Source organism: Dreissena polymorpha, chromosome 2, assembly GCF_020536995.1.
Source record: "Dreissena polymorpha isolate Duluth1 chromosome 2, UMN_Dpol_1.0, whole genome shotgun sequence".
Classification (NCBI taxonomy): domain Eukaryota; kingdom Metazoa; phylum Mollusca; class Bivalvia; order Myida; family Dreissenidae; genus Dreissena; species Dreissena polymorpha.
The window spans coordinates 40,570,806-40,597,867 of record NC_068356.1 but is presented as its reverse complement, the minus strand read 5'-3'; the positions used below and the strand labels follow the sequence as shown (position 1 = coordinate 40,597,867).

At 36.5% G+C, this 27,062-nt stretch overlaps 1 protein-coding gene across 5 annotated transcripts in view; it reads right to left on the bottom strand.

Annotated features, from left to right (window-relative positions):
• The window catches only part of LOC127866711 (protocadherin Fat 3-like), an 86,306-nt gene that overhangs the window by 31,848 nt on the left and 27,396 nt on the right, over nucleotides 1-27,062 (bottom strand). For 3 of the 5 annotated variants that reach the window (XM_052407453.1, XM_052407454.1, XM_052407457.1), the window contains 13 exons: nucleotides 25,652-25,733; nucleotides 24,694-24,878; nucleotides 21,953-22,085; nucleotides 20,377-20,510; nucleotides 17,398-17,539; nucleotides 16,829-17,053; nucleotides 9,678-9,844; nucleotides 9,122-9,280; nucleotides 8,434-8,568; nucleotides 5,734-5,911; nucleotides 4,747-5,009; nucleotides 3,855-4,043; nucleotides 722-751 (listed from right to left, as the gene is read on the bottom strand). In XM_052407453.1, coding sequence (XP_052263413.1) covers nucleotides 722-751; nucleotides 3,855-4,043; nucleotides 4,747-5,009; nucleotides 5,734-5,911; nucleotides 8,434-8,568; nucleotides 9,122-9,280; nucleotides 9,678-9,844; nucleotides 16,829-17,053; nucleotides 17,398-17,539; nucleotides 20,377-20,510; nucleotides 21,953-22,085; nucleotides 24,694-24,878; nucleotides 25,652-25,733 — 2,022 coding nt within the window. The remainder of the gene's footprint in view (nucleotides 1-721; nucleotides 752-3,854; nucleotides 4,044-4,746; nucleotides 5,010-5,733; nucleotides 5,912-8,433; nucleotides 8,569-9,121; nucleotides 9,281-9,677; nucleotides 9,845-16,828; nucleotides 17,054-17,397; nucleotides 17,540-20,376; nucleotides 20,511-21,952; nucleotides 22,086-24,693; nucleotides 24,879-25,651; nucleotides 25,734-27,062) is intronic. The other 2 variants (XM_052407455.1, XM_052407456.1) reach the window with 1 other exon arrangement.

The window sequence follows — 27,062 nt, the reverse complement described above, 5'->3', positions numbered from 1 at the left end:
TATGACCTCACATTCACCTTTTGTTTTCAAATGTGAAATTTGACCTCTTAGTGTGACTTGAACCTTTCAGGTAAGGTGACAGATGTTTCACACATATGGTTAAAAAGGAATTTTCAAATTTGACCTTTGATATCTAAGTGTGACCTTGATATTTGAGATAGAAGGTATGCACACAACACAACATCTACTGGTGGTTTACATTTATTTCATAGTCATTTTAAAATCGCTCACTACATGGCAAGGCTGAGAAAGGAATTTTCAGTTCGTCTTGGAAAATTTGACTTGACTGCTTAGTGTTACCTTGCCCTTGCGGTGAGGAGGCAGGTGATATATGCAAAACATATACAAGTTTATTATTATAAAATCCATCAATATGTTTCAAAGTTACGGCTGAGACCGTTTGTTTTCTGATGGACACTCACAAAGAATAACGGCTATTTGACGACTTCTTCATAGGGGGGCATATAAATAATAACATTTGCTCAAGAATTGTCTTTTTTTTTCATTTTCAAGCAAAATAGAACACACAAAAATCATGCAAGAAAAAAGGGACAAGAATAGGGATACCTGGGACACACATCTAAAAAGTTTCCTCTTTTAGGGCTAAGCTGTAAACTGTTGTATCAAATATAGAAATAATTCGCTGATACAACACTTTCACACTAAAACCTTGAATTTCTCTTCAAAAACACACAAATGTGATATTTTGACATGCACTTACATCAAACTCCCACTTGTCACCGTTACTTGCCTAGATATGTTTATAAAACATCAGTTAATGTTATATAACCACCACATTGCATGCAACATGTAAATACATTAATCAAATAATAAAGAGCAAATAAATACATGCTTAAAAACATAATCAGATCATTAAACTGAGGAAATAAATTATTATTACAACATTCAGTTTAAAGGGGCCTTTTCACAGATTTTGGCATTTTTTAACTTATTCATTAAATGCTTTATATTGATAAATGTAAACATTGGATCGTAAAAGCTCCAGTAAAAAATCAAGAATAAAATTAAAAAAAGGAAAAGAACATTGCCCGGAGCAGGTTTCGAACCAGTAACCCCTGGAGTCCTGCAAGAGTCCTGAAGTAAAAACGCTTTTACCTACTGAGCTATTCCGCCGAGTACACATACTTCATGTATTTTATACCTTATATAAGCAATCTTTGTAGTTATACAAAATTTAACAACAAAAACAGAAATCTCCAAATTATTCAATCGTTTCGCGTTGCAACGCTTTATAATTTTTAGGTTTTATAATCGTCAAAAGATGCATATAATGGCTATATTAAAGCATGGTAAATGTTCAGTATTACTGTTTCCTCACAAATATCATAACTAACACGAAAATTTGCGAATCTGAAACAACTTTTTTCAATTTTGTTAATTTACCAAAGCGTGAAAAGATCCCTTTAAACCTCCATTACTATTGAAATTTTATCTCAAAATTGCATGCAAGCTATTTTTGTCCTCACAAAGCGGCAACACAGAAGTGTATACAAAACACATAAAGCATACATTAACAGAGCTCCAGATAAGGGTCGTATTTTCGTAATTACGAATTATTTTCAAGTCCGTTACGTATTTATTTTAAAATCTTGTTGTACCATTACGAATTACAAAATCAAGTTACGAATATTATTTTTACAGCGGTTCGTATCGATTTTTATTGAGTTCTTTTCGCGTTTTAAAGATCTTTGCGGTGCTTATATAGAATGGTTATCAGGTTTGTTTAACAAAGCACATTTTTTCCAATAAAAGCGGCGTATACAGTCTATCTGTCAAAGAACAATGGCGGCGCCCAGAGAGCGTCCTAAAAAACTGCAAAGCGTCCAAAAACACTCTTTTAACATATTGTACGCAAAGTCAGCCACAGTTAAATCTTTAGAAAGACATTATAGAAAAGATCTTATACGATGTTGTATGTTCAGTTGCCGACACAGTCGGAAAAGCTAAACAAAAACGCGACACGACGGGTCCAAACTTAAACACAAAAAAAACATTGAACGAGTGGAAGGGACAAGTTCTGTGGCTAATCGTTGAAAAGATTGAAGGGGAGACCTGTTTAAATTGTGAAAAATGTAAAAAATCATGTAGGCATGCAATGTTAGCACAGTTTGGGCATATGAAGGTATTTGAAAAAACAAGAAACATCTTTAAAAAAGATATACGGCGTTGATTGTGGTCGATGTTTATGAACGATCAAAAGTTATCTCTATGAGATAAAAAGTAGCGGATGCCTTTTTTTCTGGGCAGTTCTTAGCTATATCATAAGCAAATCAATTACGGGGTGTTGCGCCAGATTTCGTGGCTTATTTTGCTTTATGCGATATTATTACTCAGATATCTATATTTACAGAATAGAAAAACACAAGAAACATGAAAATAAACGAGTGCATATAGGTCAGCCGGCAATACTCGAATCTTATTTAATTGCATAATTATAGTATAGCGAATTATTGTGCTCATGCTTAATAAACTGGTCTAAATGGATAAATATTTCTAATTAATTTTATCAAAATTGGTCCTTATCATGCAAATGTTGAAACCATATTAAAAATCGATGATTGACATACCACAATAATATCGCCGAATATCTTTATTTAGTATCTTTCTGATCAAAACAGACTTCAAGTGCACAAAGTTTACGAGACGGCGTTTATATAAAGATTTCTGCAACTGACCGCAAACTGACCTTGATACCTTGCGGATTGGAATGCAATGCATTACAGTCACTACGTTATTGTCAGTAAGACCGGTGTAACACAATGATCGCAACCCCTTCTGCGCACTCCGGTGATGAACTGTATATAAACTCTGACTTACACAAATGGCCGCGAAATGACCCGAAACCTCGCGGGTTGAAATGCAATGCAAGTAAGTACTAAATATGACAACATAGCCTTTAGTATTAACGCTTTTGCGCTGGTAATTCTCTGAAAATAAAAGGTGAACGCACAAACTGTATTTATGTCGAATATTGATTGTAAAACTGTTCTATCTATTGAGCTTTTTCATTAGATATAAAATTGTTTCATGCAGTAAAACAGTGTTACAAAGACGCGGATATGTTTCCAATGTTCTGGTGTTATACTCAAATCAGCCAATGGAATAAATGAAGTGTATTCATTCGTACCTAGCCGCGGGAAATTTTATTTGAGTATTATTGGACACTTACAAAGGTCAAGTCAAGGTGAAAAGCTGGCTTTATACAGCTTACGCCGAATAAAATTGTATAATACTGAAAAGACACTGTTGAACTCGTATAAATAAAGTTGCTAGTATGTTTATTTTGATTTTTTTGAATGAAAATAACCGTTATTATTTATTTTTAGGTCATTTAGAAAAAATAAGAATTATTTTCCAAAACTTAGTAGTAACGTTAAGAATAAAATTTCAGAGTTAAGAATTATTTTTGAAAATCTGGTAGTAATTTAAGAATTTCACAAAACCTTATCTGGAGCTCTGCATTAACAAGAGCACCGCATAACGGGTGCCAACGCTCGACTGCGGGTGCAGTTTTGAATAAATGAAAGCTCCTTGACCTTTGACCTAGTGACCCAAAAATGGGTGTGGCGTGTAGAACTCATCAAGGTGCAGCTACATATGAAGTTTCAATGTTTTAGGTGGTAGCACTTTTATTTTAGAACCAATGTTCAAAAGGTTAACAAAATGTTAAGGTTTTAGCACGACACGGACGGCAGACGACACGACACGATGAGCTGGCTATTACAATACCTCGGGTTTTCTCCAAAAACAGCCGAGCTAATTAAAAGACCTAAAATTGTTTTCTAGTATTAAACAATTTTATGGTGGTAGAGGGAAATATTCAAAACACTTACATTGTATATGTGCTTTTGCTCGTAGTCAAAAGTCTTGGCGACAGTGATGATGCCGGTATTTGCACCGATGTTGAAAGACTCAAAGTCCCGCAAGGTGTCGCCAGTACCAAGGAAGGAGTACCTGATACTCGATGATGCGTTTGCCGGGAAGGCCTGTACCCTGGTAACTTCCGAATTTAACGGTCTATTCTGTTTCATAAATAAAACATAAAATTTAAGATTTTGGCATGCACTATTTGATTTATTTATAAGATAGCATTCAAATTATTTATCATTAATCAACTATACATTTGAAATGATGGACACATTATACTGCAAAAAATTGATACTGGCACACATAAAAAACAGGATCTAGAGCAGAAGTTAATCAACCTTCACTGTTTTTGGAATGGTAAAGGCATATAAATGACCCACACTGACAATTTCACCCATGAATAACATGTACTATACATGTCAGGAGATGAGCCAGTGAAGTCTGCAGTCTAATCGGGGTTGCAACTTTCCGGTTTTATGGAATTTTTGTTTGAAAGGAGTCTCTTCTTAGCAAAAATCCTGTTAAGGCAGAAATTGTCATCCCTGATTAGCCTGTGTATATTGCACAGGCTAATCTGGGACGACAATTTACACACATGCATTTAACCCAGTTTTTCCAGAGCAAGGCTCATATATATTAACCCTTTGCATGCTGGGAAATTTTTCGTCTGCTAAAATGTCGTCTGCTGAATTTCTTAAATTAGCATTTTCTTCGATTTTTTTCAAGGAATACTATCAGAATAGCAAACAGTTTGGATCCTGATGAGACGCCACGTTCTGTGGCGTCTCATCTTGATCCAAACTGTTTGCAAAGGCCTTCAAAATTCGGTTTCAGCACTGAAAGAGTTAAATCACATACCTCTGGAATTTGGATTTTTGATGGCATGGTATCATTCCACTTTGGTTTGAGGTCTTGGACACCTTTGCTGACTGTTATCTTCACCTTGCTTTGACCTTGCTTGGGTGATGTGCCCTTGTCCCTAGCAAATACATCGAAGGAGAAGATTTTCCTATCAGGCAATGACTCCAGACTTCTGCGTACGAATATCCTTCCTCGTTTTAAGTTCTCACCCAGGCGGGACGAGACAACGTTGACAGTTTCAATGCCAAAGTATTGCTCGTCTGGAAACAGTTTTAAAGCAAATCTATATATACAAGTATGTCATATTAACATAAACTGAACAATTTAAAGAAGTGCAACATTAACAAATCACAAAATTACTAAGTAAACAAGGGACAAGGTTTTCATTGTGAAAAAAAATCTGATAAAGGGAGAAAAGTCAAACTGAACGATGGAAATAAACAAACAAAATTAACCCCCTTTGTAAGTTTGTTTTTAAAAAAAATCTATTTTTAGTCATGGCGACCTTGACATTGGAGATATTGACGTGATTTTTTCGTGCGACACACCGTCCCATGATGGTGAACAAATGTGCCAAATGATTTTAATATCTCACAATGAATGACATAGTTATGGCCAGGACAAGCTTATTTATGGCCATTTTTGACCTTTGAACTCAAAGTGTGACCTTGACCTTGGAGATATCGACGTAATTATTTCGCGCGACACACCGTCCAATGATGGTGAACAAATGTGCCAAATTATTTTAAAATCTGACAATGAACGACATAGTTATGGCCCGGACAAGCTTGTTCCGCCCGCCCTCCAGCCCGCCAGCCAGGCCGCCAGCCCGCCCGCATTCGCCAATCTAATAACCAGTCTTGTTTCATATCCGAATTTTTTCCAAACATCAAGTAGTTTTCATTAAAGAAAGACATACAAAAAAGGAAAGGAAAGAAACATTCTATTTATTAAGTTAAAATAAGATCACTCAAACCAACGCACCGTTGTTTAAAACGTTTAACGAATATTCAACTTCTCCATTCAGTCCCGAATCCTCGTCCATAGCAAACACGAAGCCAACGTCAATGCCAGTCTCCTGGGTACCAATGATGCTGAACTCGTAGAGGTCTTCATTAAAATGAGGGACAATGTCGTTCCTGTCCTCCACAATGATGATCAACTGAGAAAACAAAATGCATGCGTCAGAGATTCGTAAATGTAAGATGATACAATAATGAGCCTTGTTCTGAGAAAGCTGGGCTTAATGCATGTGCGTAAAGTGTCGTCCCAGATTAGCCTGTGCAGTCCACACAGGCTTATCAGGGACGACACTTTTTGCCTAAATTGGATTTTTGCTAAGAAGAGATTTATACAAAAAATGTCATAAACGCAGAAAGTGTCGTCCCTGATAAGCCTGTGCAGACTGTACAGGCTAATCTGGGACGACACTTTCCGCACATGCATTAAGCCCAGTTTTCTCAGAACACTACTCATATGAGTTTTAAATAATGCAAACTCAAGACCAGGATAACACGAACTTGAGTCACACGCACTGCAACTTAATCGAACATAGTACTTTTTCTTTCGTTAAATGAGGTTGTAATCGGAGGCACTTTATTACACCATTATTGCCTAATAAAAGAACAATAGCGAAAGAGAAAATGAGATTGTCATGTAAATTAGTAGAGATAAAAGGTTTATTACACCCTTTTAATGTTTCAGATGTGCTGAATTACAAATTGTTTGGTTAAGCCTTTCAGTGCGGGAACCAAATTTTATAGGCCTTTGCAAACAGTTTGGATCCAGATGAGACGCCACAGAACGTGGCGTCTCATCAGGATCCAAACTTTTTGCTATTCTGATAGTATTCTTTGAAAAAAATCGAAGAAAATGCTAATTTTAGAAATTCAGCAGACGACATTTTAGCAGAAGACAAATTTCCCAGCATGCAAAGGGTTAAAAACAGACATCTACAGTCAACTCTATCATGACATGTTAACACACATAAGCAACTGCTTTAGGTCAATAAAAACATGTAAGAAAGAGTTCTAAATTTATAGCATTAACAAAAAAGTTCTTCTGCAAGAAATTGCAGGCTTGTGTATGTTTGAAACAATTTTAAGCATCTATACTGTTTTTTCTGTCATTGGTCCTCTTTGGGGGTTTTCTTCAGACAGTATATAAATAGACTTGCGTGCAAACCAAAACTGAAATTTTATGGAGAGCTTCATGGGATTTATTCAGCTAAATTGAGTCGTGTTCTGAGAAAACTGGGCATAATGCATATGCATAAAATGTCGTCCTAGATTAGCCTGTGCAGTTTGCACAGGCTAATCAGGGACGACACTTTTCGCCTTAATTGGAATTTTGCTTAGAAGAGACTTCATATAAACGAAAGATTGTCATAAAAGCGGAAAAAGTCTTCCCAGATTAGCCTGAGCGGACTCCACAGGCTAATCTGGGACTACCGGTACACTTTACACACATGCATTAAGCCCAGTTTTCTCAGAACATGACTCAATTTCTTGCCACTGTTATGGGCCTTGCTCAGTGACATTAAATATCAACCCTGAAGGCATACGTAGAGTTTCAATTCAAAAACTTAAATAAAGCCACGTTCTGGGAAAACTGCATGTGCGCAGACTGCACAGGCTAATCTGGGAAGACCATTTCTGCTTTCAATAGATTTTAGCTAAGAAAAGACTTTCTTTAAACAAATAAGAGCTGTCACCATAGATGACTTATGCTCCCTATGAACGCTTGGTATTTGCTTGGTAGAAGTTATGAGCTTTTTTGGAAACCTAAACGCAGATTTCGAAACCTAAACGCCGACCCTAAGTTCAAGGTCAAGATCACAGGGGTCAAAATTTGTGTGCATATGGAAAGGCCTTGTCCATATACACATGCATGCCAAATATGAAAGCTATCTAAAGCGACATAGAAGTTATGAGTATTTTTCGAAATCTAAACGCAAAGTGTGATGGACAGACGGAGAGACGGACGGACAGTCTGATCACTATATGCCCTCCTTTGGGGGCATAACAATGTCTTAGAATATCAAAATAAATCAGAAGGCCACATAAACTAGAGAGCAGACACCATGCTAAATCCTGAAATGCACTAAGTGACCTCGTGACCTAGTTTTTGACCCAACATGATCCATATTCAAAGTTGACCTAGATATTGTCTTCATACAACTTCTGACTAAGTTTGGTAAAGAAAAGATGAAAACTACTTCAATTAGAGAGCAGACACAATGCTAAATTTTTGAAATGCACTAAGTGACACAAAGACCTAGTTTTTGACCCGGCATGATCCATATTCGAACTTGACCTAGATATTGTCTAGATACAACTTCTGACCAAGTTTGGTAAAGCTCGGATGAAAACTATTTGAATTAGAGAGCGGACACGAAAAGTGTGACAGACTGACAGACTGACAGACAGACTGACAGACAGACAGACTGACGGACAGTGCGAAAACTATATACCCCCTGTTCTTCGAAAGGGGGCATAAAAAAAAGCATAAAAGACACACAAAAAAACACATAAAAGCAGAAAGTGGTGCCTCAGAGTAGGCTGTGCGGGATGCACCAGCTAATCTGGGGTGACACTTGATGCACGTACATAAAGGGCAGTTTTCCCAAAGCGAGGGTCAATAGATACAGCGATAGGTCTCAAGACAAGCTGCAGCCAGACTTACCGTGGTAGACGCTCGGTTCTTGACATCGGTGGTGCTACGGACGTTGTCCTCGGCTATCAGCTGCAGGTTGTACTCGGGGTACGTCTCATAGTCCAGATTTGCCGTCTCTGAGACAAAGATCACGGCTTTCATGTTCTGAAATGGGAAACATTTAATCTAAACAATATGGCTCATGAAAAAATCAATGAATGGGAAAAAATGTGATAATATGCAAATGTACACATTATTAAGATACCAATGCATATTTTGTCAAATTCACATCATAAGTTCATGAGAAACTCCAGCGAAAAATGAAGTTCTAGGCAAACAAAAAGGTACACTAATAGAAATATGTCAATTTCACTTACAGGAACTTAGTTTCTGTGAATGATTGAGTAACAAGAAAATAAACTTTGACATTTTATAAGAACCCCGCTCAAGAAGGATTGGGCTTTATGCATGTGAGAAACATGTCGTCCCAGGTTAGCCTCTGCAGTTTGCACAGGCTAAGCACGGACAATGCCTAGATTGCATTTTCATTTCCATGAACATCCTTTAAAGACAAAATATCCCAAAAAGTGGAAAGTGTTGTCCCTGATTGGCATGTGCACACTGCACAGTCTAATTTGGGATAACACTGTCCACACATGCATTAAGCCTCCTTTTATAAGAGCACATTTACAATAATTTCTAAATATAAAAATCTTACCGATCCAGACGTCTCGGTATAAACTCCAAAGTCTGATGAACCAGACCCTGCCAGTGAGTAGGTAATGTCCCCGTAGCTTGTGGAATCAGCGTCTGTCGCCATGACCTCCCCTACCCTGAACGGATGCTTCCTGTCCTCTGGCACTTTCAACATGTACACCTAGAAACAGGTAATGTGGCTCAACCCTATCCCAGCTCAGAAGCAAAGTTAAAATAACATTTGCAATCAGCATTAAACAAGATCAGCATGCAAGTGACTTCCAAGCTGTTTAGGTTTTATGCTGTAGTCTGCCTATCAGTAACATAGGGTTGGAAATGAAGCCTTAAAAACTTGAATGTAGCAAGAAGGGGTTTTAACTTTCTAAGGGATTACAAAAGCCTCAAAATACGTAACTGAGTGGTAAAGGGTAAAAGCTTATCTTTGTATCAAACTGATACTAATGAAAGCAATTGGCAGAATAGCAGCTCATCCATCCACATAATGTTTTGTTAAATATGAAATTAAAATTAACTATACATATAGCTTTAAACTCAAAATACTGTTTTATGATTGTCACCTGTTTGTCAAAGACTGGTTCATTGTCATTAAGGTCCTGTACATTGATCTCTATGGTTGCTGTACCAGTCCGCAGCCCGTCCCTGGATATCGCCCACACAACAACAGACACGGTCTTAGGGAATGGTAGAGCCTCATAATCAAGGGGCTTTCTGATGATTACGTTTCCTAGGTAACAGGACAAATTGATTTACAAACAATTGTAAACTTGTTTTTAGAAATGCTTGTATCAGAAGTTTAAATGCTTAAGTTAAACAAGAGCACCGCATAACGAGTGCCACGCTCGGCTGCGAAAGCTTGTCAGAATTTTTTTTAGAGGTCACAGTGACCTTGACCTTTGACCTAGTGACCCAACAAGAGATGTGTTTGTCAGATGCCCCCTACTGCCCCGCATTGCAATAAAATTTCTATTTATCATTTGGCAGGTATAGAAATCATCTCCCTTTAAAGGTTATTACTTCCCTTGAATTTTGTCCAATCCAACCGGGGGGGGGGGGGGGGTGAAGAGGGTCTCACAGTCAATTATAACCATGTCAGACATCACTGACAACCAAGGCCTGTGGTTTAAAAGAGTAGAGTTGATCATGTATTTATGGACAGGTGTGTGATAAACATCAAAGAAATTATAATTATATCATTTAAAAAAAAAACTTTGACAAATCAATCATTTGGGTTATAAATAATCAATATAATAAATCTGTACAGTAACTGTGAACAGAACTTCAATTCTTGGTAAGGAAATATGTAATATGAGATTTATAATTATATAAATTACTTCCCTTTAAAATAATTGTCTGTAACAAATCTCTATTTTTAGTAGCAAATAATTAAAAGCCACTATCGTGACTGTAGATTCACCACTCAAAATGTGCAGCTCCATGAGATACACATGCATGCCAAATATATAAAGTGGCTATGTTCAATATTAAATAATTTTCTTCCTTTTTAAAGCTTATTACTTCCCTTAAATCTGTATTTTTTACCGTAGACCGTAAAGGATGACCTTGACCTTTTACCACAATGTGTTTGTCAGAAACACAATGCCACCTACTGCGCCGCTTTGATTTATTTAGCAAAAATATATACGTGGGCAGGTCAGATAACTATGTCCATTTAAAGCTTATTACTTCCCTTGACTTTGTTTTTTCGACCCTAGACCTTGAAGGATGATGTTCACCTTGAAATTTTACCACTCAAAATGTGCAGCTCCATGAGATACACATGCATGCCAAATAGCAAGGTGCTATCTTCAATATTTAAAAAGTTATGGCCAATGTTAAGGTTTTAGCACGACGCCTACAGCGGACGGCGGAAGAGGAGCTGGCTATGACAAAAGCTCAGGTTTTCTCCGAAAACAGCCTCGCTAAAAATCACAGTGTTAAATGTAATATAATGGACATATATATCCAGCAGGTACTTGACACTATTGAATGTGACGAGACTAGTATGGGCTTGATAAACTTAAGACATTTTTTAAGAACTACTCCGTTGCTATTGTATACATGTTTAAATAATTAAGTCAACTAAAAGCTCAATTTACAGGTGGCAAAATGTTTACTGTAACTCATAAAACCTACCTGTATGCCATATCCAGTTTCTGTTAGTTGTATTATGTCACATATTTGTGTAACAAAACAATTAAAGCTTTTATTATATAAAAACAGCGTAATTATTGGTATAAATAAACATTAATACAATTAATACAATTATTATTTTGAAGCAAACATGACACATAAACAAAACAGACATTAATGAATGAGAAATATATAACACAAAACATATATAAATAATCTTTTCATCCCTACAGCATCTAACTTTAGAAATCAACCATAATGAATGAGACTGGTTGTGGACAAAACTGGGCTTGTGCAAAGAGTCATCCAAGATTAGCTTGTGCAGTCTGCACAGGCTTATCAGGGACAATTTGTTCTTCCTACACTGAATTTTTGTTAAGAAGAGACTTTAGTTAAACAAAAAATTCCTTAAAAGTGGAAAATGTGTTCCCTGATTAGCCTGTGCTCCCTCATTAGCCTCTGCAGACTGTACAGGCTAATTTGGGATGACACTATATGCAAATGCATTAAGCCCAGTTTTCACAGAACACAGCTCAAATTAAAACCCAGAAACAATACGGCTACTTCCTCTATATGTGAATACTTTCACAACATGTAAAGATACTTCTTTAACTATGGGAACAAGATTATCAAGAACAATTTGCATTGACATTTACATTGAAATGGCATACTTTACATAAATTAAAGAATCAAATATCAAGCGTTTCACACTCAGAAAATGGGATAAAATGGCCACATGTATATTCAAACAGAATAAAACCAGAACAGCCTGCACGTGACTCGCAGACTAGTCAGCTTCCATGCTGTTTGCTTCTCATCAGTATCTTAAGGTTTGACATTAAGCCTATAAACTTGAATCCAGTACAAAAGATCTTACATTTTATATTATTGTCAAAGGAGTTCAAAGGCGTCAAAGTGAATATCTGAGAGGTAAAGGATTAATACAAGGATCATCTCCTCATGCCACATAATGTTCTGTATGTGACATAAGTAGGCAAGATTTTCCTACAAATTGTATTCTGTTACTTAGAATATGACTATATTTAGATCCCATTAAATAGCTGGATTGCACCTTAGTCCTAATATGTGAAACACTTAAAACTTGTGCCCAACCATTCAAAATATGGGAGACACTGTAAACTTGTGCTTGATTGCACCAATTAAGTGCAACACTTTACACTTGTGCTCAACCAATCAAATTATAGGTATTGTTCCAAGTAAGGTAACATAAAGTAAAATCTTATTGGCTAACAAGTAGCTTACTTTACAGCACTGACCTCAAATGATAAGCCTTAGATGTATCTGTAAGGTCTCAGATAAGTACTTAACCCTTTGCATGCTGGGAAATTTGTCGTCTGCTAAAATGTCGTCTGCAGAATTTCTAAAATTAGCATTTTCTTCGATTTTTTTTCAAAGAATAATATTAGAATAGCAAACAGTTTGGATCCTGATGAGACGCCACGTTCTGTGGCGTCTCATCTGGATCCAAACTGTTTGCAAAGGCCTTCAAAATTCGGTTCCCGCACTTAAAGGGTTAAATAGTAACCTGCCTACAGAGGTTACATAACTAGAAAGGTTACATCAAAATGAATGCAGGCCAAATAACATTCATAGCGTAGAAATAGCTTTCAATAACGCATTATTTACTATTAATCATCAAAACGCAATTACCGGTTAGTGCTTTATTCTGTACAATTTATTTGGAAAAAATCATGCATCACTTATGCTACTTTCCCACAGTCATGTGATCCTCTATAATTGCCATGATTGGCTACATAACTGATTGTTGTCTTTCCATGAGCCTTTTGGTTTATATACAATCTGTTGGTACGTTATGATACAAAGCTTTGCACTTAGTGGCAAGCGGCTGACGATTTGACAATTACAGGTGCCATGATGTGACACAGTCTGATCTCCATTCCAGAGAAGAATACATAAAGTCGGTGGAGGGTGTTTCTAATAATTAATTGATCGGGTTTTGATCTTAAACATTATCACCATTGGGTTACCAATTTAGTGCATTGTTGTACCAGATAAAACCCTATCCTACATTTACCAAGTATCAATGCAATCGGTGACGATACGATACGTTTCTGTGTGAAAAATACCTCATGATATAATAGAAGGTATTCACGATAAGAGCCACCAATGACCCAAATGATATAAATAAAACCATAAATTATAGACTACTGATTTAATTAATTCTTGAGATTGTTTCAAATTCTACCAGAAATGATCAGAGACCCTATTCACTAACCAATTATAAGACTTAAGAATAAAGAATAGACTTTGAACCAATAAAAATATGTTTAGTATTGGAATATATACAGGCTTCCACAGGCAAGAATGTCATTAGCATAAGGTTCTTAGACATTGAAAATTATGAAGATAGAGGTAGTTATTAAATGCCAAGTTCGACTAAAAACTTAAGCAATTATTTAATATTCCAATAATTCAAAAATATATATTTATATTCTTAGACTTAAGTCTAAGAATTGTTTGGTGAATGCAGGCCCTGGTCTGAAAAGATCACCACTATACATTCACAATTAAGACCGTGATTTAACATTGTGGGGCCAATGATGATAGTGGGAATGTAGCATAAACAAGGGCTGTTTGTAAAACATGCATGCCCCCCATATGGACTGTCCGTTGTACTGGCAGCCATTGTGTGAATACGACTTTTGTCACTGTGACCTTGACCTTTGACCTAGTGACCTGAAAATCAATAGGGGTCATCTGCAAGTCACGATCAATGTACCTATGAAGTGTCATGATCCTAGGCAAAAGCGTTCTTGAGTTATCATCCAAAAATCATTTTACTATTTCGGGTCACCGTGACCTTGACCTTTGACCTTGTGACCTAAAAATCAATAGGGGTCATCTGCGAGTCATGATCAATCTACCTTTCAAGTTTCATGATCCTAGGCATATGCATTCTTGAGTTATCATTCGAAAATCATTTTACTATTTCGGGTCACCGTGACCTTGACCTTTGACCTAGTGACCTGAAAATCAATAGGGGTCATCTGCGAGTCATGATCAATCTACCTGTAAAGTTTCATGATCCTAGGCATATGCGTTCTTGAATTATCATCCGAAAATCATTTTACTATTTCGGATCACCGTGACCTTGACCTTTGACCTAGTGACCTCAAAATCAATAGGGGTCATCTGCGAGTCATGATCAATCTACCCATGAAGTTTCATGATCCTAGGCGTATGCGTTCTTGAGTTATCATCCGGAAACCATTTTACTATTTCGGGTCACTGTGAACTTGACCTTTGACCTAGTGACCTCAAAATCAATAGGGGTCATCTGCGAGTCATGATCAATCTACCCATGAAGTTTCATGATCCTAGGCGTATGCGTTCTTGAGTTATTGTCCGGAAACCATTTTACTATTTCGGGTCACCGTGACCTTGACCTTTGACCTAGTGACCTCAAAATCAATAGGGGTCATCTGCAAGTCATGATCAATGTACCTATCAAGTTTCATGATCCTAGGCCCAAGCGTTCTTGAGTTATCATCTGACAACCACCTGGTGGACGGACGGACGGACCGACCGACATGAGCAAAGCAATATACCCCCTCTTCTTCGAAGGGGGGCATAAATAGTGTTGAAATTGACTCCTGTATCTGCAAGTCTAGTAGAGGGTAACAGGGTTAATGTCCACTGTCCAGATTGTTGCACATTGGTGTAAAGATAAAGGCAACTTAACTTCAGTTTTGAATGGTTCACTTGTTTTTGTTAAATTTTGTTACATCTGGTGGATCTGTAATATATTTTTCTTTCTCAATTATTTACTAAATATTAATATTGAGATCTGTGGTTCTGATGCTTAAATTTAGCAAATTAAGTCTGTTACTGAAACATTAAAAAATGCCCCAATCTGTGAACAAATGTCTTTAATATTATTTTGATAGTTAAGTTTTCATTTAACATATTAAAGAGCATTTATAAACAAAACACAAACATTGAGGATGTGTGCTGTTTAATAATATTTTTCACATGATCATATTTTGTGAGTGTCAGTAGATAGAATTTGAATAGAATGAATAATAAATCAGAATATTTTTAACAGTAACTGGTAATTGTTCTAAAAGCTGCACTAAAAAGGACACCTTTAATACAGCTACTGAAATTATTTAAATGGTAGATGTCACTGTAAAGTTGTAAGGGACTTAATATTGTAAAGCTAGCTTTATATGGTCTTGTTTGCTGGACACCATATTAAGAGGCATCAGCAAGAGCCTAACCACAAGGACTTGCAGAAACATCGGCAAGAGCCCTACTACAAGGACTAAAAATTCATGCTTGCTGAGGTAAGTAAACAAAGGATGACAATTAAAGTTGAAACAAAATTGCATGCAAGCTTAACCCTTTAAGTGCTGGAACCGAATTGTGAAGGCCTTTGCACACAGTTTGGATCCAGATGAGATGCCAAAGAATGTGGCATCTCATCTGGATCCAAACTGTTTGCTATTCTGATAGTATTCTTTGAAAAAAATGCTAATTTTAGAAATTCAGCAGACGACATTTTAGCAGACAACAAATTTCCCAGCATGCAAAGATTAAATGAGCCTAGTTCTGAAAAAAACCGGGCTAAATGCATGTGTGTTAAGTGTCAGCAAAGATTAGCCTGTGTAGTCCACACAGGCTTATCTGGGATCACACTTTCAGCCTAGACTGGATGTTTGCTAAGAGGAGACTTCCTTTAAATAAAAAAAACAACATTACAGCGGAAAGTGTTGTCCCTGCTGTCTGCATAAAGCCCTTTTTCCTAGAATGCAGCTCAAATATGAGTCGTGTTCTGAGAAAACTGGGCATAAAGCACGTGCGGAAAGTGTCGTCCAAGATTAGCCTGTGCAGTCCCCTAAATTGGATTTTTGCTAAGAAGAGACTTCATTTAAACGAAAAAATGTCATAAAAGCGGAAAGTGGATTGCACAGGCTAATCTGGGACGAAACTTTACGTACATGCATTATGCCCAGTTTTCTCAGAACACGACTCATATACAAGTTTAGAGTTCCCTGCTCTATTAAAGTCTACAGAAATGAAGAGGTTGATTAAGACAAGGCAGTTGCGTGACACTAATGTCCAAGAAGAAATATTCATTTAAAACAGAACAACAGAATGTTCTCCAGTGTTAGACTTATTCAAAGATACATTTTTTCTGATTCTATAACAACATCACTTTAATATTAAAGAGACCTCACAGAAAAAATAAATACAAATAATGGAACAAAATGTATCTTTTAGGCAACACTGTCACAGAAAGACACACATTCATGTTACATCACACCTGCATTGCTTACCTTGACCATAATCTTGAGAAATCATAGCAAATATAACATTAATATTGGTACAAATAAAATCTCAAAGACAAAGATATGAATCAAAAATAATATTTTATTTTGCGCTTACTATTACATAACTTACAAAAAAGTTGCAAAAAATTAACCCATAACAATCATTTAATTAATTATTTAAAAAAAAATTGTATATACATCTTTTACCTTCTTAACAAAAGTGAACAAATAAGCACAATAACATATGACACTGTTTCACTTACTTCCATTAACTTGGAAATAGTCATCTCTGTCCGTTGCAGGAACTTCTTGGTAGGTTTCGACAAACTCAGACAACACTGGATCTGTAGCCCTCAAAGTCATCACCTGGTACCCGCTGTTCATTGATTCTGAATACGTCTTACGGATGATTGGTTGATCGCGAGTCCATGGAGGATCAAAATAGATCCGTGGATCAACAGCCGCCAAGATGAATATCATTACCGATGCTGTGAGAATAGAACATTCCACGTGAAGGTCAGATATAAAGGAAACACATTTTGTTGTACATTACACCTAATTGTAATTAGATCCTTATCAAAACTGAGAACCATAGATAAACCTTTAGTTGTTCAATCTATATTGTTTCTAATAAATTTAAGAATAGTAAAAACTTGTTTTTTTTGGATTAAAGTAAGTCTCTTTTTAGCAAAATCAGATTAAGGCTGAAAGCATCATCCCCGATTAGCCTATGTGGACTGAACAGACTATTCTTGAATGAAGATTCACACAAATGCATTAGGCCCTGTTTTCCCAATGCGAGACTCGTATATTACATGGGGACCTCAATCACCTGTTGCCGTCTGTTTGGGTTGATTGGCTGGTGTGTTGACATCAGTCGCTATCACCTTGAAGTCAATCCTATCGTAAGTGGATCTATCTATTGCCCCGGCAACCTCAAGCATTCCTGTCATGTTCACAATCCTCAGAATGGTCTGAAAGAAAGGCAATAAATGAGCCTCGATCTGGAAAAACAGGGCTTAACACACAAACATGTACCTTCACTACATACTTATGAGTGTTTTGAGAAACATGGGCATAATGCTTTTGTGTAAAGTGTTGTCCCAGATTAGCCTGTGCAATCTGCACAGGCCAATCAGGGACGACACTTTCCGCTTTTATGACATATTTCATTTAGATAAAGTCTCTTCTTAGCAAAAATCCAGTTTAGGCAGAAAGTGTCGTCCCTGATTAGCGTGTGCAGACTGCACAGGCTAATCTGGGCCGACACTTACCACACATGCATTATGCCCAGTTTTCTCAGAACGCGACTCATATAAGGAATATGCAAAAACTTCACCTGAGAGTTAACTACATAGATTTGCAAGCAAAATGTTGTCTTGATATGATGGTCAATAGTACAACTTTATTTTGAAATCCCTACATGCACATCACAGTTATCAGCCAGACATTAATATGTACTGCGACTATATACATATAAGGAAACTCCACGTGTCCCTGTGAACTGTTTCGTGAACTGAACGACATGTTGTGCAAACTATTAAATATTTTCTTGAGGTGATGATCAATGCAGCGAATTCATATTGAATTCCCATGCTGTATAAAAAAGTTTTCTGTCTCACATGGGACAGGTACCTTCACTTAATACATATTATATAAATAAGGAATATGCAAAATCTTCAAGTGTCCATAATGACCTTGACCTTGAAGCTGACAACATGGTTGTTGCACGCAATGCATTGTTTTGTCAAAATGAGCATTTGTGCCAATTTACTTTGAAATCGAATAATATACAAAAAATTATAAGCATTACATTATATGTCCCACTCAAACACAGAAATAAACACACAGACAAACATAAACACAGGGGAAACACTCTTTGGCCTTCTTCCATTAACATGGCGGGGGAATAAACAAGAGCACCGCCTTGCGGGTGCAGACCGCTCATCTATCTTCTTTTTAAAGGTGAAGGGACTCTCAATTTCAATCACAATTGAACATTTATTACATTATCTTCCAAAAATGCCGGAAAAAAAAAAAAAATCGGGGGTAGGGGGGGGGGGGGAGGGGATTCTTGGGTGCGATGGTTGGACGGTATTAAATAAAATAATAAAAATAAATATTTGTGTTTTTTAACCGTTGCAAAAAAAATAATTTGGGGGGAGGGGGGGGGGGGGGGGGGGGGTATAGTGTGAGGGTGTGGTGGACATTTGTGAGATGATCTTAAAAAAAAATTATTGAGGGGGGGATTCGGGGGGGGGAGGGGGGGAGGGCACGGGGGATGGTTTGGGTGGAGTCTATTGTGGTATGTCAGGTAAGAGTAGTTTGGTCAAAGTATCAATCAAATCTAATCATAAATAAAGAAGTTATGGAAATTTTAGCAAAATTTAATACTCTGACCTTGAGAGTCAAGGGCATTCAAAGGTCAAGGTAAAATTCAACTTGCCAGGTACAGTAACCTCATGATAGCATGAAAGTATTTGAAGTTTGAAAGCAATAGCCTTGATACTTTAGAAGTAAAGTGGATCGAAACACAAAATTTAACCATATATTCAAAGTTACTAAGTCAAAAAGGACCATAATTCCGTAAAAATGACAACCAGAGTTATGCAACTTGTCCTTTTACTGTACCCTTACGCTAGTTTGCGAGTGTTCCAAGTATGAAAGCAATATCTATGATACTTTAGGGGTAAAGTGGACCAAAACACAAAACTTAACAAAATTTTCAATTTTCTAAGTATAAAGGGCCCATAATTCCGTCCAAATGCCAGTCAGAGTTACATAACTTTGCCTGCACAGTCCCCTTATGATAGTTAATAAGTGTTGCAAGTATGAAAGCAATAGCTTTGATACTGTAGGAATAAAGTGGACCTAAACACAAAACTTAACCAAATTTTCAATTTTCTAAGTATTAAAAGGGCACATAATTCTGTCAAAATGCCAGTCAGAGTTACATAACTTTGCCTGCACAGTCCCCTTATGATAGTTAGTAAGTGTTGCAAGTATGAAAGCAATAGCTTTGATACTTAAGGAATAAAACGGACCTAAACACAAAACTTAACCAAAATTTTCAATTTTCTAATTATAAAAAAGGCGCATAATTCTGTCAAAATGCACGCCAGAGTTATCTTACTTTGCCTGCCCAGTCCCCTCATGATAGTAAGTAAGTGTACCAAGTTTGAATGCAATAGCATTGATACTTTCTGAGAAAAGTGGACCTAAACGCAAAACTTAACCGGACGCCGACGCCAACGCAGACGCCGACGCAAAGGTGATGACAATAGCTCATATTTTTTTTTTAAAAATAGATGAGCTAAAAATACACTAGCAAAAAATCTTTCAAAATACACAATGTTAATGAGCTGAGCTCTGTGAAAACAGGCCTTAATTCATGTGCATAAAGTATAAACCCAGACTAGCCTGTGCAGTCTTCTACCCACTTTCATTGTATTGTCCGTGTTTATGAAGTCTTTTTTAACCCTTTGCATGCTGGGAAATTTGTCGTCTGCTAAAATGTTGTCTGCTAAATTTCAAAAATTAGCATTTTCTTCAATTTTTTTCAAAGAATACTATCAGAATAGCAAACAGTTTGGATCCTGATGAGACGCTACGTTCTGTGGCGTCTCATCTGGATCCAAACTGTTTGCACATGCCTTCAAAATTCGGTTCCCGCACTGAAAGGGTTAAGTCAAAATTCAGTTAAGACAGAAAGTGTTGGACTGCACAGGATGATCTGGGACGATATTTCACATGATTGCATAAAATCCCATTTTCCAAGAGATTGGCTCAAATTGTAAATGAAGTACAGCACCTTGGCATCAATAAACGTCTCAATTTTGTTCCCCCGTTTTTCAAAGTTGGCCGTAGCATAGTCGATACTGTAACTGAGGACACCGCTGGTATCAGGGTCCGTGGCCACAGTGCGGTTAATCTGTTTGCCAACAGCTGCAATATCAATGCATATCGTTAGCATTTATACTTGCTCGTGATTCTAACAAATGCCACTGCATAGCTTGTATTTGTCTACTGGACTTAAATACAAGAAGCTTTTCTTTTATCAAAATGAAAAAAAAACTGGATTATTTTTTTATCTGTTTTTATACGATTGTGAACATAAATTAATGTAAGCCCCTTTGTTCAATATTACAATGGTAACAGTGACTTTTTGCAGAAAAAATAGCAAAGGTCTATATGATGAATGACAAAACAATAACACTCTAAAAACAAATACTAGTATACATTTTATTTTCTATATATATTCATTATATTTTTCTGAAGGCTTACAATTAATTTGTATTGTAATCAATGCCAATAGCTATTGACAGGTCAAACTAGAGCTTTGTCACAGACGTGTCGTATACCCCCACATGCTTCATTGACACAGACTATTTTGCATTCTGTCTTCACAAAACAAGAGAAGCTACTTTATGGCGATTTTTAAGAATTTTTATGCCATTATCATTTATGGCCATTTTGACCTTCGAACTATTGAATTCTTTCGCATGACACGCCATCCAATGACTGTGAACAAAATAAATGTACAGAGTCATTTTAAAATCTCACAATGAATGACATAGTTATGGCCCGGACAAAAAAAATTTATGGTCATTTTTTACCTTTGAACTCAGTGTGACCTTGACCTTGGAGATATTGACATAATTCTTTCGTGTGACACACCGTCCAATGATGTTGAATGAATGATTTTAAAATCTCACAATGAACAACACAGTTATGGCCCGGACAAGCTCATTTATGGCCATTTTTTACCTGTGAACTCAGTGTGACCTTGACCTTGGAGATATTGACGTAATTCTTTCACCAATGATGTTGAACAAATGTGCTAAATCATTTTAAAATCTCACAATGAACGACATAGTTATGGCCCGGACAAGCTCATTTATGGCCATTTTTGACCTTTGAACTCAAAGCACACTGTCCAATGATGGTGAACAAATGTGCCAAATTATTTTTATAATCTCACAATAAACAACCAAGTTATGCCCCGGACAAGCATTTTACCTTTGAACTCAAAGTGTGACCTTGACCTTTGAGATATTGACGTACTTTTTTCACACTACACACCGTCCCATGATGGTGAACAAACGTACCAAGTCATATTAAAATCTAAAGATATATGACATAGCTATGGTCCAGACAAACTTTCTGTTTAAAACGCACTAAGTGACCCCGTGACCTAGTTTTTGACAAGGCATGACCCATATTAAAACTTGACCTAGACATCATCTAGATACATCTTCTGACCAAGTTTGGTGAAGATCGGATGAAATTTTCGGGACAGACAGACCGACAGACAGACAGACCAACAAAGTGACTCCAATATAGCCCCCATTACCAGAAATGTGGGTATAATTAGCTCTAACGCTTACGATCGCCTTCGTTGATCTGGAACACATAGAGTTGTTCCTGGAAGGATGGAGGCTTATTGTTGGCATCTAGTATGGAGATGCTGACTGTCGCAGTTGCAGATTTTTGTGGATTTCCTTTGTCACGAGCTTCAACCTTTAATAATAAAAATCTGAAATAATTTAAACTGATACATCATGTATAACTTTTCTTGTGATTTTTTTTTAAATATGTAAAATATTCATTTGTAAAACTGTGTATTGAATCTGCATGCAACAGTCTGAAATGTGTAAAGGTTACAACAAAATCAATGATTCATGTGAATGGTGTAACAGTTACACCAAACTGAATTATGTATGTGTTACACCAACTATATTGATGCCTAAGTAACACCAACCACTAGGATGTACCGATCACATTTGCCATAATGATATCTTAGTTACATCAACCGCTAGGATGTAGATATCACATTAGCCATAATGATATCTAAGTTACACCAACCACTATGATGCAGAAATCACATTAGCCATTATGATAAAGAAGTTACACCAACCACTATGATGTAGATATCGCATAAGCCATAATGATATCTAAGTTACACCAACCACTATGATGAAGAAATCACATTAGCCATTATGATAAAGAAGTTACACCAACCACTATGATGTAGATATCACATTAGCCATAATGATGTAGATATCACATTAGCCATAATGATATCTAAGTAACACCAACCACTATGATGTAGATATCACATTAGCCATAATGATATCTAAGTTACACCAACTACTATGATGTAGATATCACATTAGCCATAATGATATCTAAGTAACACCAACCACTATGATGCAGAAATCACATAAGCCATAATATATCTAAGTTACACCAACCACTATGGTGTATGATCAATGAATCAAGCTTTATATTGAATAACAAATCAATTAACATAGCATGACTAATTCAATCATCATCATTATCATCGTCATCGTTTATATGATTTGGCACCAAAAAGTATACCATTGAATGAAATTACAACTAAGAATCTATGCAGATATCACATTAGCCATTATGATATCTAAGTTACACTTGCGTGATCAATAAGTTAAATCAACCAGAACAAGAGCTGTGTTTGTGAAACACAATGCGCTTTAAAGCCGCATGGCAGCTATTTTAGAAAAAAAACAAACTTTGAAGGATGATGTTGACCTTGACCATTCACCACTAAAAATGTGCAGCTCCATAAGATAAACACATGCATGCCAAATATCAAGTTGCTATCTTCAATATTGCAAAAGTTATGACCACTTTAGGGACAGACACACACATACAATGACAGACAAAAAGACAGGCCAAAAACAACATACCCCAGATCATTCGATCCGGGGGAATAAAAATGTATACAAAATGCATTAAACAGTTAATGTCTTACTAACAACAACCAGAATTATGTACACAAGTTACACCAACTAGAATAACGTTAAGGTTACAGCAACCAGCATGATGTTCAAATAGCATAAATAAAATGATGGACATAATACGTTATACCAACCTGAATGCTGTATTTGTTTATTGACCTGAATTATCCACATACTAAAAAAACTAAAAAGATATATGATTTTTATCACACAAACTTGCACAGATTACTTAAACCCTATCATAATAAATATTCCTCTAATCTAAATGATGTATATCACTCTTATATTGAATAATGTTTAAGTTACACCAAAATGAATAATGTTTAAGATATGCAAACCAAAAAAATGTTAAGGTTACACAAACATGAATAATGTAAAAGTTCCATAGACATGAAGAATGTTTAAATTATGAAAACATTTGTAATGTATAGGTTACACCAACTAAAATAATCTATAGGTTATACCAACTTGAAGAATGTATAGGTTACACAAACCTGAATAAAGTTTTAGTGATGCAAACCAAACAAGAGTTCCGCAGTCGGAAACATATGCCCCCAAAACAGGGCTTTGAACTAATGACCCCAATTTCAATAGGGGTCATCCAAAAAATATTTTCACACTTATTGTTACAGTGAATTTGACCTTTGACCTAGTGACCCCAATTTCAATATGGGTCATCTACTGTCCAAGGCCCTTGCACATGGGAAGTATCAAGCCAATCCGTCAATTGGTTGACAAGTTATTGATAAGAAACTATTTTCACAATATTTGTGACATTGACCTTTGAGCTAGTGACCCCAATTTCAATAGAGGTCATCCAATGCCTAAGGCCAATGCACATTTGAAATATCAAGCCAATTGGCCAATAGGTTAAAGAGTAATTGATCAGAAATTGATCAGAAAAGATTTTCACACTTATTGTGACAGTTACCATAACCTTTGACCTAGTGACCCCAATATCAGTAGGGGTCATGTACTGTCCAAGGCCAATGCACATAAATAGTATCACGCCAATCGGCCAATTCGTTGACGAGTTATTTATCGCAAACGATTTTAATACTTGTTGTGACAGTGACCTTGACCTTTGACCCCCATTTTGGTAGAGGTTATCTACCATCAAAGGCCTATGCACATGCAAAGTATCAAGCCAATCTGTCAATTTGTTGATGAGTTATTGATTGGAAATGAACTGGTCTACTGACAGACCGACAGACGGACAGACCGACTGACATCTAGCATAACAATATACCCCCTCTATAAGTGACAACAATATGAATGATGTAATAATTACAACAACATGAATAATGTATAAGTGATACCAAATTGAAGAGTATATTAACTACACCAACCAGAATGATGTAAAGGGCCTGTTTCTCCAGTTCCAATTTGGCATTAGCTGTGACGATGATTTCTCCGGAGTCCTGTCGGATGGTGAAGTCGTCATTTGCCCCACTGACTATCTGGAATTCCACCCTTCCGTTGTTTGAAGAACTTGTGTCATTGTCTCTAACATTCAGGTCAATAACAACGAACCCTACAAAATATATTGAGTCGTGTTCTGAGAAAACTGGGCATAATGCATGTGCGTAAAGTGTCATCCCAAATTAGCCTGTGCAGTCCGCACAGGCTAATCAGGGATGACACTTTCCGCCTAAACTTGGTTTTTTGGTAAGGAGGGAGTTCCTTGAAACTAAAAATACCATAACAGCGGAAAGTGTCGTCCCTGATTAGCCTGTGTGGACTGCACAGGTTAATCTGGGACGACACTTTACGCACAAGCATTAAGCCCAATTTTCTCAGAACAAGACACATATATTAAACATTTATTGGAGCCACTCTCTGGGAAAGAGGCTTAATGCATGTGCATAAGGTTGGTCCCAGGTTGGCCTGGGAAGTCTGTGTGGGAAACACGCAATCCTCTGATCGTGTGGTCTAGTGCTTTACAAAGTGAGTGAGCAGTAAATAAAATATGTAAATTTGTATTTCGAAGGCGGTCCGGTTAGTTCAGTGGTTTGTTCACATTCTTCATGTAGGCAACAGGCACAAGTCAGTTTGGTTAGTGTCTTAATTCCAGACAGGTGGGGTATCCTCTGGAATTAATCCTTTTCGAATTGAATTGAGGTAGAAAGGTCCTAAATTTTATATTATTTTCTAAGGGATTATAAACGCCTCAAAGTGTGTATCTAAGTTATAAAGGGTTAAATATGTCTTTTGATTTTGATGATTTTTTTCTGCGAAACTGGATTTTTGCGAAGACTTCCTTTAAATGAAAAATACAGCTGCTGCTTTTGTCAATGCTGTACAGACCTGCTGCAGCCAGCTCACTAACGCTGGCACTGAACTGCTTCTGGCCGGCCGGTAGGAACTCAGGCTCAAAGTTGTTCAAGTCCTAAAAAAGCAACAAACACTCTGAAGAAATGGAGAGTTGAATACCAAACTATAAAATCGTTAATTGTGCCTCATTCTGGGAAAAATGGGCTTAAAGCATGACCGTAAAATGTTGTCCCAGATCATCCGCACTGGCTTCTTAGGTACAAAACTTTCTGCTTGTATGGTATTTTTTCATTTCAATGAGTAATTTTCTCAGCAAATATTCAGTTTAAGTGGAAAGTTTTGTCCCTGATTAGCTTGTGCAGACTGCACAGGCTAATCAGGGATGACTCTTTTACACAGCTGCATTAATCCCTGTTTTTCAAGAGTGAGCCTCATTTCAATTTTGTTTCAATGTCATGATGGCAATTCAAATTACATGAATGGTTGTATTTACAGGGATTTGTTCACACATTTTATAGGCATTTTTAAGTTTGTCATTTAATGCCAAATATTTATAGATTAAAGCATTGGACCCGAAGAGCATAAGTATAAAAGCAAGAAAATAAATTTATGAAAGAACGTTTTAATTCACTCCACCTAATTCTCCTCATATGACATTTCATCTGATGGCCTTTGGACTTTACTGCTTTTGTCTTCACCTCTTGGCCATAAGGATAGTTTTATTGAGTCATGCATTTTAAACATTATTGGAGCAATCTGCATGTTTTTACACAATTGTACGAAACAAAAGAAACACTCACAACTAGGCTTATATGATCATTTTGTTTATGTAACGCTTCATTATTTTTTCAATCTAAACGATGATTACTCTTAACAAAGATGCATTATCAGTATGAATATATATTGACATTATTTTGTTTGATTGAGTTCAGTGTTGTTGTTTTTTTATGCTTGCTTAAACAAAATATTCATCAATTGTGAACAAGTCCTCTTTAACCCTTTCAGTGCAGGAACCGAATTTTGAAGGCCTTTGCAAACAGTTTGGATCCTGATGAGACGCCACAGAACATAACGTCTCATTAGGATCCAAACTGTTTGCTATTCTGATAGTATTCTTTGAAAAAAATCGAAGAAAATGCTAATTTTAGAAATTCAGCAGACGACGTTTTAGCAGAAGACAAATTACTTAGCATGCAAAGGGTTAAAAAGATTGATGTATTGAAAAAATAAAAAGTAGTAAGAAGTATTAAATTTGTTGGTTTTATTGAATAAAACACAAATTTTGTTAGATTCTGACTAATGTAACTAATTTAAGTGCTTTATTATTAACTATATAATTTATTCACATACCAATCAATCAATGAAATCTAAAATTTAAACAAGAGCACCACCTTGCGGGTGCAGACCGCTCATCTTTTTTCTTTTTAAAGGTGAAGGGACTCTC